The 12,009-nt window shown below is 41.6% G+C and overlaps 1 protein-coding gene across 1 annotated transcript in view; it reads right to left on the bottom strand.

The window, feature by feature from the left end:
* The window catches only part of LOC306775047 (receptor-type tyrosine-protein phosphatase gamma-like), a gene marked incomplete at both ends in the record, with an annotated part of 879,186 nt that overhangs the window by 34,030 nt on the left and 833,147 nt on the right, over positions 1-12,009 (bottom strand). Inside the window, one exon of the mRNA XM_079265258.1 lies at positions 3,476-3,567. Coding sequence (XP_079121384.1) covers positions 3,476-3,567 — 92 coding nt within the window. The remainder of the gene's footprint in view (positions 1-3,475; positions 3,568-12,009) is intronic.

The raw sequence follows: 12,009 nt of genomic DNA, 5'->3' as shown, positions 1-12,009 counted from the left end.
ATACTACGACCACTACTACAGCTGTTACTACTACTACTGATACTAGGCTACTACTTCTTCTAAATACTAATACTTCTACTACTAATGATACTTCTACTACAACTACGACTTCTACTACTACTATTACAAATATCACTACTGCTACTACTACTACTTATTCTAATGCTACTAATACTTCTACTTCAACTACAACTTCTACTACTATTACTACAAATATCACTACTTCTGAAATTTGTTTAAGCTACAGAAATTGTTCAAATATCAAAATGTTCAGCTCTTTCAGGAGAGGGGTGCTTTGACTTTTCATATTTGTAATCTTTAAACTTTTTGAATTAAGCTTTTTGCAATTTTCTTTTGAATGGGATCTCTATGGAGAAAATCTTCAAATCCTATTAAACTTCTTCAACTTTCAAAGCCTTCTTCTTCCTCATACTTTCAGCTACAGACACCATAGTTAGACATTTCAACTAGAAGGTTTTTCAGCAGTGCAGTTTGAATGCTTTCGGGCTTCAACATTTTTCAGGCAGATAGTCTCCCATTTCTTAATTTTGAGCAATTCTTTCACAATTAATTTCAGCTTTCAGCATTCCAACACATTTTCAGCAGGAAATGCATTTTCTAGTTCAACTTCTTCTATTTCTTCCATCCCACCTCTTCTTCTCCTTCATTTGTTAAGCTACAGAAACCATTCAACTATTAAAATGTTCAGCTCTTTCACCAGAGGGGTGCTATGACTTTTCATATTTCTAACCTTTAAACTATTTGAATTATTAAGCATTTTATTTTCATTGGGATCTCTATGGAGAATATTTTCAAATCCTCTTAAACTTCAACTTTCAAATCCTTCAACTTCCTCATACTTTCAGCTACAGACACCATTTCAACTTTCAAATGTTGAGAAAACCCTCAACTATTGCCAACATGATTCATCTTTTTGATATCTTTTTGAACTGCAGCAATTTAACTTTTATGATTTTTCAGCCCTTTTCTGACTTAATAATGGGTGTGTATTGGGCAGCTTAGAGTGCGTGATGTCACCGCTAGAGTGAAGAGCAGCAAGAGATTCTTGTGAAAAAAACATTTGTATTTTGCCACTGTGTCCACAATCTTCACTCTTCATGCATAATTTCTGGATGTAGAAGTAGCTAATATTGTCCTTGTCGTAGAAAAATTACTGTGGAATCCCACAGATTTCCACATTTGACACGGAAGCCGTTAATTGAGAGGAAAACCAACTTTCTGCTCCATAGAGACCAATGTTAAATTTTGCTTCAAAAACATCTTCCACAGAACACGGTACCCCATTTCTAGATCGCCAGTTAAGCCACATTTTTTATACTACAGACACAATTTTTACAGGATCTGTTTCTCAAGTTATCCTTCCTCTCAATTATTAATATCGGAGCAATAGGAGCTATGGTTATGGGAGTTTTGATGATTTGTTTGAGAGGTGTTTCCCTGTTTTATCTCCATGAAATGGCTTCAGGCACACAGGTGTTTGCGATTGAGCCAATTAGTGATGTTGATAAACACACAGACTCACAGACACACGCGCACATACACTCCTCTCCCTCTCTCTCTCTCTGTCTCTCATACAGTCATTCAGGTCTTAGGGATCTTTAGAGGTCTTTCCCCCCCTCCTCCACCCCCCTCCCACACACACACACACATACCATTTTAAAATAAAAGCCCCACAGAATGAATCCTAACTGAAATGCTTGTGATGAGCCTGTCATTTAATAACCGGTTTGTGTTTATTCTAACATTATGATTCTGTCTCTTCTCCCCTTCTCCCCCACACCCCACACCCCATTTCAAAATAAAAGCCCAGAGAGTGAATTCTAACTGAACTGCTTGTGATGAAGCCTGCCATTTAATAACCTCTGTTTATGTGTGTCAAACATTATGATTATGTCTCCTCTCCACCTCCCTCCCCCACCTAGCCCCACCCTTTCAAAAATAAAAGCCCCATGGATTAACTGTATTTAAACGTTTAGCTCAAAATTAGGCTTTTTTGTTGAAATAATGAATGCTCTTACTAATACTGCGACAACTACTACTGCTGCTAATATTTCTAGTATTACTGCTACTATTACTATTACTGCTATTACTGCTACCATAAATATTATTACTACCACTACTGCTATTACTACCACGACTATTATTACTTATACCAAAACTGCTACTACTGCTACTACCAGTACTAATACTACTACAGCTATTAGTACGACTGCTACTAGTACTACTACTACTGCTACTTCAAAAACTGACTTTACTATTACTACTACAAATACTTATTCTACTACTACCGTTATATTAAATACTATGACCACTACTACAGCTATTACTACAACTACTGATACTACTACTTCTTCTTCTAATTACTAATACTTCGACTACAACTTCTACTACGACAAATATCACTACTGCTACAACTAGTACTTATACAAATGCTACTAATACTTATACTGCTAATAATACTTCTACTACAACTATACAACTTCTTCTACTACTACTACAACAAATATCACTACCGCTGGAATTCTTTTAAGCTACAGAAACCGTTCGAATATCAAGATGTTCAGCTCTTTCAGCAGAGGTGTGATATGACTTCATATTTGTAATCTTTCAACTTTTTGAATTATTAAGCTTTTTGCAATTTCTTTTTAAATTGGATATCTATTTTCAGCAATGTTTTTGAGATTCATTTCAGCTTTCAGCATTCCAACGCATTTTCAGCAGGAAATGCATTTTCTAGTTATATATACTTGCCAATTTTCTTTAATCATTTGATTTGGCTGGATGGATAATAAAATGTTTTGTGGTGTGACAAACTCATATTGATTTATTTTTTCACCCGGACCTTTAAAACATCCTTTATGCATCCGTGTGTTCTGTTGAATAGCTCTGAAGTGGGGGGTGTAAAGCAATGTTCAAATGATCAAATGTAGTATATTCAATTAACTCTAAGCCAAACTGCATTCTGTTCAACATATCAAAAGTGGACCAGACTAAATAGACCAGCCCATGTATTGATCTATATCTACTCCAGAACATTAGTAAATATGTTCCATCCACTTAGAAACAAACAAACCAACAAACAATACATCTGAAACATCTGTATCATCAATTATTGAAATACAAGTGGGCTTATAGAAGCCAGGTAAGGATGTTTGTATGGAACAGGGTGACAGATTCATACATATTTGACCATTACATATTGTTTTAGCTGGCCTTGTTTTGTGTTGCAGGAATTGTTTTGTAATTGTTGTTGTTGTGATGATTGGTTTCAATATTTCAGGTTTGTTTTCATGCTTAATGTCTTTTGCTTGGTTGTCTCCTTATTGTCTTCTAACATCATGAGACCATGTTGGAAGTAAGTGTTTCCACAATGTGTTGTCTCTTTGTCTGATCATCCACAGATCAAATGAATAATCAGATTATACATGTGAGAAGTGTTGTGGGCGGTTGTTACCTGGAATGGGGATGACGGGGAGCCTTTCATTGGGTACCACCCTGGGTGAATCGCTGTCTTCCACATAGAAGTGAGCTGTCTGGAAACAACGTCTGCCAGAAAGAGAGAGATGTTTCATGTTAACAATGCCTCAGGAAGAGCAGCAGGTTCAGCCTGGGCCCAGGCCGTATCCCAGCACCTTTTACCCTGCTCTGTGTGGAGAGAAAGACACACACTGTGTATTCGATTTGGCAGTCCTGAACCCCTGAAAGTATATAGAAATGGCAGAAATGGACTTTGAACTTCACACACACACACACACACACACACACACACACACACACACACAGAATGTGCCTCACACAGTATATGTAGTCGTGCTGTACACAGACACATCAGAATGTCTCCTGTTGTGTTGTTAGTCTGTGACGGTGACTTTGACAATTCACATATGTGACGTTTGACATCAGACACTGCTTTGAAATTGATATTTGCATCAGGCATCTAGAGACAAGATGGAGTTTAAACACAGCAGGAAGAAGCAAGAGATGTATCACATGCCTTCTCTCTCAGAAAACACTGAAGAAGTGAAAGCAATCCAGAGACAGAGAGCAACACATAGAGGTGGGCGAGCTGCCTTCAGATCCAGCTGTAAGGCTGCTTTCACAAAACCTAAACATATGAACAAAAGATTCTCTATGATACGGAGATCTCACTCTGTCCTCAAACACAACAAGCCTTCCTGTTCACTGCCCCATGCATCTCAGAAAAGCCTTTCAGATTGCTGGAGAAATATGTATTAAAAAAATCACAAATGACATTGTTGATTGCAGTGTAACTATAAACCCACACTGCATGTTGTTCCCACATATTGTTCATCAAGTGAGGGCCAATGTGCTACCAACAGCATTTAAAGTAAAGTCTGCGTGATCACGTAAGATCAACTTGTTTTTGTTAAGAAGCTCATATTTACGATTTTCCCACAGGACCTGAATGCAGCAGAGCAACAGTTTAGGTCAGCGGTTCCCAAACTTTTTAGGCCACGCACCCCCTTCTACATCCAGACCGGGTTCACACACCCCCAATCCCCCCCCCCCCCACACACACACCTTTAAAAAAAAAAAAAGCAACAGAGCCGCATAAAAATCGGACTAATGAGAGAACAGTTTGCTCGCCCGTGGCGTTTGTTTACAAGAGAAAAAACACAAAAAACTCTTCCTGCACCGTGCCTTCGAAAAGGTAACGGACGTACACCAGACGATTGGCCAGATTGGCCACATCTGTAGACTCGTCTACTTGCAGAGAGTAAAACTGACTCTTCTTCACGCGACCGATTAATGTAGCCAGGATGTCTTCGGACAAAGCATCGATGCGCGCGACAGTGTTGTTGGATGCGGGATCACGTCCAACTTGTTCGCTTCTCTCTCTCCAATCATACATTCCACCATCTCTTTAACATTTGTTTCCCTCTCCACCACCGCCTCGCCTTCTCCCTATTACGCAGTCAGAATACTACCACAACACGCCGCCTGTCTCCGGCAGAAATGCGCTCATACACACACGCACCTCCCCAGCAACGAGGCACATCACCCGGTCACAATACCTCCAGAATGTCCCCGGGTGAAATCCGGGACTTGGTTTTATGGTTCCGAGTGGCCGGCGCTCACCCGTTGACACCGCGGGACACCGCGTGGCCGCGGGGCAACAACTCGTGGGTGGCGGGGCAGAGGCGAGGCAGATCACAGAAACATCATAAAGACTAGAGTACAGCAAAGATATGTTGATGAGAAACGTATTTGTAATATGTCAAACACAAACGTAATCAGGGAGAAAATACGTTTGTGGTCAAATGTAATTGAGAATGCATTTTAGTTTTGGGGGAACGTAATTTTTAGGAGACGGGACTGCACCGCCATTACATTTTTTCTCTCGCGCACCCCCTAGAGGCAGCTCGCGCACCCCCAGGGGTGAGCGCACCCCACTTTGGGAATCCCTGGTTTAGGTAATGCTGGTGCACCAACTGCAACTAGAGCACCAATAGCACTGCAGCAGGGCGGAGACTGTGTGGAACACGGGGTTGTGACTGAGCTTTGCTCCACAATAGGATTATACACCAGCAGCTGGCGCCAGGCCTGTGTGTGTCTTGTACACTCAACAGTTCAAAACTGTTTTCTCAATAAGAACTCTGAGAGCAAAACTGGAGTTTGGTCCAGAGATCATGTGATGTGAAAAAACCAAAACCAATAATCCCATAAGGAATATGATGGTGTCAGCAGTTACACATGTATCTATTGTCTCTCTCCTCACATGCCACCAATGATCTGCTTTAAATGTTCTACACCCTGCTGCTTTCCAATGTGATTTAACTAATTGCTGGTTAAAGAATCACCATATGATGAATTCATTTTCTACAATAAGGAGATTACTCAACAAGGAGATGTTACACACTGATGTGTAAATCAAACAGGACGTGGCTAGAGTAAAAACCTATTCATTAAATACCAGAAGGCAGCTGAAATGAAGAGCTCTTACATTGTTAGACCACAACTTCGAGGTAATCTTCACCCAATACATAATGTACAGCATGCAAGGCATGTGGAGCTCAACACTAACTTTTATCTGTGGTTGCCGAATCAAAATATGGTTAGTCGCTTAATTTATTATTAAATATCCCATGTAGTTATACGTCAGCGTAATAATGAAGATATGGCATGTTTTGTGTTTGTTGTCTCATCCCAGACTTCATGAATGTCCTTTTTGTTTTTCGATCAGGTTCATCTGGTTCTTTGTCATTTAATCATTTTGCACATTGGTTTGTAATGCTGATGGGTTAGTGGAACTTTTAACCCCACAGTCATTCAGCTTCATTTCATTGATCATTGTCATCAAGTGCAACAATATTAATAAATATATTTTGGGATGCATGTTTTTCTGTGTACTGTCCCTGTTTATATGTTAATAAACGGTTGCCACTGCAACCAAGGGCCAATAATTGGTTGCCAATTTCTCAAAATGGTTGCCCTTGCAACAGCAACCTTGGCATAAAGCATGAAGCATTTGTGATCCTGTGCTCAGTACTTCTTTGCTTTGTACTATCGTACACCTTCTCTTGATCCCATGCTAAAATCATCCGAGCAATCATTCAGTGAATGGGGACGATATTGTTGATTGTCATAGTGTTCAACCAATCAGATCTTTAGTTTGACATGTTGGGCGTATTCTTTGACGTGGGCAGTGGGCGAGCACGTGACTATCGTGAACCGAAACTTAAGTTGTCAGCAGAGCTTAGTTGGAGGAGTAAGAGTTCAAATTGAAAGATATGGAAGAAATTATAACATCTTTAGGGTCTAGGGGGCCAGTGCCGGCCGGCAGGCGCCCCGGCGGAGGTGGGAACCCGGCCCCGGTGCAAACCGGCCACAGCAGACCGGCGAAATACACCTGGGGCGGCTCGACTGACAGTCGTGTGTGTGTGTGTGTGTGTGTTCCTGTGTCTCTGTGTGTGTGTGTGTGTGTGTGTGTGTTTCCCCTGATTACACTCATCCTACTCACCTGCCCAGTCCACCCAGCTGCCTTCTATCTCCTCATCACCCCACACATATATAGTCCCCTGCTTTCCCTGTTCTGGTTGTCAGATCTTCCTTGTTAGTTTCCTGTCTGTTCCAGTTTTGTGTCTCCCTCGTGTTTGCTCGGTGCTCCTGGTTTGTACATTTGCCATTTTTGGATTTTTGCCCGCTCCTTTGGAGTTCGCTTTTTGTTTATGACTTTTTCAGTAAAATACCTTTTCCAACTTTACCTCGTCTCCAGTGTCTGTGTCTGCGCTTGAGTCTTTGATCTGCCCCTCGGACGTGACAGACAAACTGCGTTTGTTTGTTTACATAGTAACGTTACTGTTCATTTGTCTATCGTGTCATTTTTATGAAAAATATTTGAATGGCTCGTGCTCTTGTGTGGTGGAATGCGTGGATCCGCTGCAGGTTTGCTGGATTGATGCTTCATCATGAGGTTATTAGGAGGTAATTCAACTGTAGTAGGACAGCACTGAAGGCCCAGGTATAAAATGCACGGCCCGCCACTGCTGAACTCATGTTGATAAATTGTGCCCCTCTCATACATCAATCATGTGTTGCCTATATATGCGGTGTGTTGGCTGATGAAATTATAAAATAGGATTCAACCAATGTAACATTAGCATTGAAACATTGTGGTATTAGCATGCCAACGTTAGCTAGCTTACTAGCCAGCAGCTACGTGAGAAGAAACAATGTTTCATCTACACCAGGGGTGTCCAAACTTTTTTCACTGAGGGCCACATACAGAAAAATATACCAAGGGCTGGGCCACTCAGGTCCGATCGCCTCACCCCTAGTGTGTTAAAGTGAGCAAAATCAATCAAATTTGGTTCTCAATGTGCTTTTGTTCAGATTTAACAGATGTTTGCTCACGTATGTTGAGCCGAACAGACTCATTATTCAAATAGAAGGGAGTTGAGAACAGCTCGATGTCTCTCTCAATGAGAGAAACGTATTGAAAGCCATGGCAGCTGGTGGAACATGTTCTAGGTAGGGCTGTGCCACATCCAATCAATTTCAGCAAACATCCCAGTATGATTTCATGCTAAATAAATGAAGGTATCAAACACGTATTGCTACTTTGCAGTTAAATATTTAACATTTATTCCAACATGGAAAAAAAGCAGAAAATAACACTTTGACAAACATGTCAGGACATCTTATTTACAGCTGGTAGCTTCGCATGTACTGCTTCCCTTTCCTGCTAGTCTGCTGTCTGATTGTGAGGTCAGGCTGATCTGATATCAGCTCTGCAGTTTCTCCTCAAATAGATTCAGCTTGGGGCATTCTGCCCCAAGCTGAATCTATTTGAGGGCGCTGATTGGCTAAATTGTATGTCCCTCATTTATATCTTGAATCAGCAATTGGCAAAACTGCTTCACTGCTCTTTTGGGCCGTTTCTCCAGCGCCACAGAGCTGCTGAGACGTGCACACGCAGAGAGGACATGCAGGAAAAGCATATATTTACCGCAGATATCATATTTTACACATATTACTGGGTGATTCCATATTTCAAAAACACAAATATTGACAATTTGTACAGTTTATTATTGTTATTATTATTCATTTTATTTTATTTATTGTGGCTCAAGGGTGGCCCTATCGCCCTCTATTGACCAGCCGCCACGTAAGCACTGACTGAGTTCTGTCATGAGAGACGTTATCACGGACACGTATTTCCCCCTTTTAGCAGAAAGGTTGGCCTTTGGAAAAGCACATTTGACTTCGGACTGCGTGGGGAAGTGCGCAACATTGAAGTTGCGTAGAGTGCCCTCGTGCTCGAATTATGTTGACAGTTTTCACAACCGTGTTCATCACATCGCCGAGCTGGACTGTGTTAGCACAGAGGGCTTCTTGGTGGGTGATACGCTGCATTTTAATAGCCTCACCTCCGCTCTCTTGCGCTCGCCTTTCATAGCTGGAGCCCTATCTGTTATAACTCCACACAGCTTGTCCCATCTTGTCAATTGCATCTGACACAGCTTCAAACACGTCCTTACCTGTTGTTGTGCTCTTTAGACTCCTAAAATCAAGCAGCTCCTAAAGCAGAAATGATCGTCAACTCCCCGCAAACAAATGAACAGCTGTGCGGTGTCTGTGGCATCTCTGCTCTCATCATATGCAATGGAGTAAAAAGCAAAAGCACGCGCTTTATCTGACACTTGATGGTTTAGGTTAGCTGACAAGTCTTCGATTCGCCGCACAACTGTGTTTCTGGACACGCTAACGTTGTTGAATTCCTGCATTTATTCCGGGCACATTATACTTGCGACTTTAGTGAGGCACTGTTTTATGAAGTCACCATCTGAGAAAGGTTTCCCGTGGCGGGCAATGAGTTGAGCTACCTCGTGGCTGCTATTGTGATTTTTTCTTGTGTTTTGTTTGCACGGAAAAAAATACTCTTATTGAGCTAACTGCCATTTAACTTTCTGTTCTCGGTCGGCACCAGTGTAGGACGTGTCATCATCCGGGGCTAAACGTTTCTTTGATTGCTCTTATTTTGTGGAGAAGCTGCCTTGTTCAACACAGTATCGCCACCTAGTGGTGAAACTAAGAAGTACAATACAGTCAAGTGCAAGTTTGAAGTGTGGGCCATATTACATTATATTTTTAGAAGTTGCTGCGGGCCAATTAAAAATGGACCGCGGGCCGTACTTGGCCCGCGGGCCGTAGTTTGGACACCCCTGATCTACACACTCTTGTCACAGCATGCAATGCACATTGCTCTCGCCAGATAATCCGTCATTACAGGATAGTTCAGGTGTTTAACAGTGGGATTGTATATTGCAGCATATTACAGTATAGTAGATGTTTGGAGAAGCAGACAGGAGTACCAGCACGGGAGCAAAGCTATGTACCAATGTCGACGGAGGCAGCAGCAAAATGTATTTTAGACACTAAATCAGTTTGAGTGTATGCTATATTTGAATGTTTTCGACACTGAAAGTGAAACATATATCTACAGTTTTTGTTAATGTAGACTCGTAGCTTTAAAGTGAGATAAATTTCACTTCTGTGTGGACTTCACCATGTGGTTGGAACAAAGAGAGTCGAGCCTACATGGGCCTACAGGGTGATTCACACCAAACCCTGTGAGACGTTAAGTCTCACCTACGTGTGAATTTTGTTGCAAACACAACACTGGGGTCTTATTGGACAAGGGCCATAGACACCACAGGGATTCCCTGTGCTACGGCCTGACGTCAAAGTCTACAAAAAACAGCGTCACCTCCAGCTCGCGGGCATCCCGTCCCACTGGAGTTGCTGAAAGGAGGTGCACAACGTTGTTGCTTTTGAAGAAAACCAGAGGTCATAGTCTCAACTTCACTCGACGAACAATTGTTCTGGGATCCTGAAGAGGAGAACTGATAACTTCTGTGCCTCATTCTCTCCCTGTTATGTCGACATTTTGCCGGTCGTAAGGACGAGAATTCCCTCAACTTCCGAGTAATCACGGCCTGCTGCCATACGGAGGGTTTATCGCCAGCTTGAAGCTCCGGACCCGAGGTTAACCAAGACACTTGAAGAACCACATCGACTGCTATGAAGTCGTCTCAGAGTAAGAGGATTGTGTGTGGGCAGACACAAGAGTTTATTACCTTGTTTTGTTTTATTTAAGTCTACTAGTCTAGTCTACAGTACTGGAGAAACTTGTCCATGCATTCATCTTCAGCAGACTGGACTACTGTAACGGTGTGTTTACAGGTCTCTGTAAAAAGTCCGTCAGAAAGCTGCAGCTGATTCAGAACGCTGCAGCTTGAGTCCTCACTAAGACCAGGAGGGTGGACCACATCACTCCAGTTCTGAGGTCTTTGCACTGGCTTCCTGTCCAACAAAGAATTGACTTTAAAATCCTGCTGTTGGTTTACAAAGCACTGAATGGTTTAGGGCCAAAATACATCTCTGATCTGCTGCTACCTTATGAACCATCCCGACCCCTCAGGTCGTCTGGGACGGGTCTACTATCTGTTCCCAGAGTCAGAACTAAACATGGAGAAGCAGCGTTCAGTTTTTCTGCTCCACATATCTGGAACAAAGTCCCAGAAAGCTGCAGGTCTGCTGAGACCCTCAGCTCATTTAAATCAAGATTGAAGACTTTTCTGTTTGCTGCCGCCTTTAATTGAACCACGTTCAATGAATATGTTAATCAATTTCCTGCATTTCTGCATTTTACTTCTGTATTTTATTTCTTAGTTTTTTATTGTTTCAATGAATGTTCTTAATTGTTTTTTAAATCTCATTTTCTTTTGCCTTATGTTTTGATGCTTTTAATGGTTTTATGTGAAGCACTTTGAATTACCTTGTCGTTGAAATGTGCTACACAAATAAACTTGCCTTGCCTTGCTATATTGTTATAACGTGTTCTTGTGTATATTTACGGACTGCAGAGTTCTGTTAGTGCTGTTTATAAACCACAGTGTGTTCCATACTGCTGCAATAGTGTTAGATCAGCCAGCACGAGTGAAGTTGGTAACTGTGACTTTATCAGTTAAAAGACCAGGACAGCGGCTGGCCAGTCGGGTTTCTGTGTGATAAAGTAACAGATTCCATATTTTGTGGCATGGTCACGTACGAGACTACACCTGCCATTTTGGATAGTTTTTCACACACGCACGCACACACACACACACACACACACACAGTACTTTAACTACTGACATTGTGAGTGAACACTAGTTATGAGACTTAATTTATAGTTTGGTTGTTGGTCCCTGTTCTCAGGGTGGTGTCCTGTTATTGTTGGAATGCTGTTAAGCATTCCAACGATTGTTATCCTGTTTCTTTATTGTTGGAATGCTGTTAAGCATTCCAACGATTGTTATCCTGTTTCTTTATTGTTGGAATGCTGTTAAGCAATATCCTGTTTCTTTATTCAACTTCTTCTATTTCTTCCGTGCCCATCTTCTCCTCCTTTTTAAGCTACAGAAACCGTTGAACTATTAAAATGTTCAGCTCTTTCACCAGAGGTGTGCTATGACTTTTTAT

This window comes from Melanostigma gelatinosum (assembly GCF_949748355.1).
Source record: "Melanostigma gelatinosum genome assembly, chromosome: 3".
In the NCBI taxonomy this organism is placed as follows: Eukaryota; Metazoa; Chordata; class Actinopteri; order Perciformes; family Zoarcidae; genus Melanostigma; species Melanostigma gelatinosum.
This window is presented reverse-complemented; position numbering and strand designations above follow the sequence as displayed.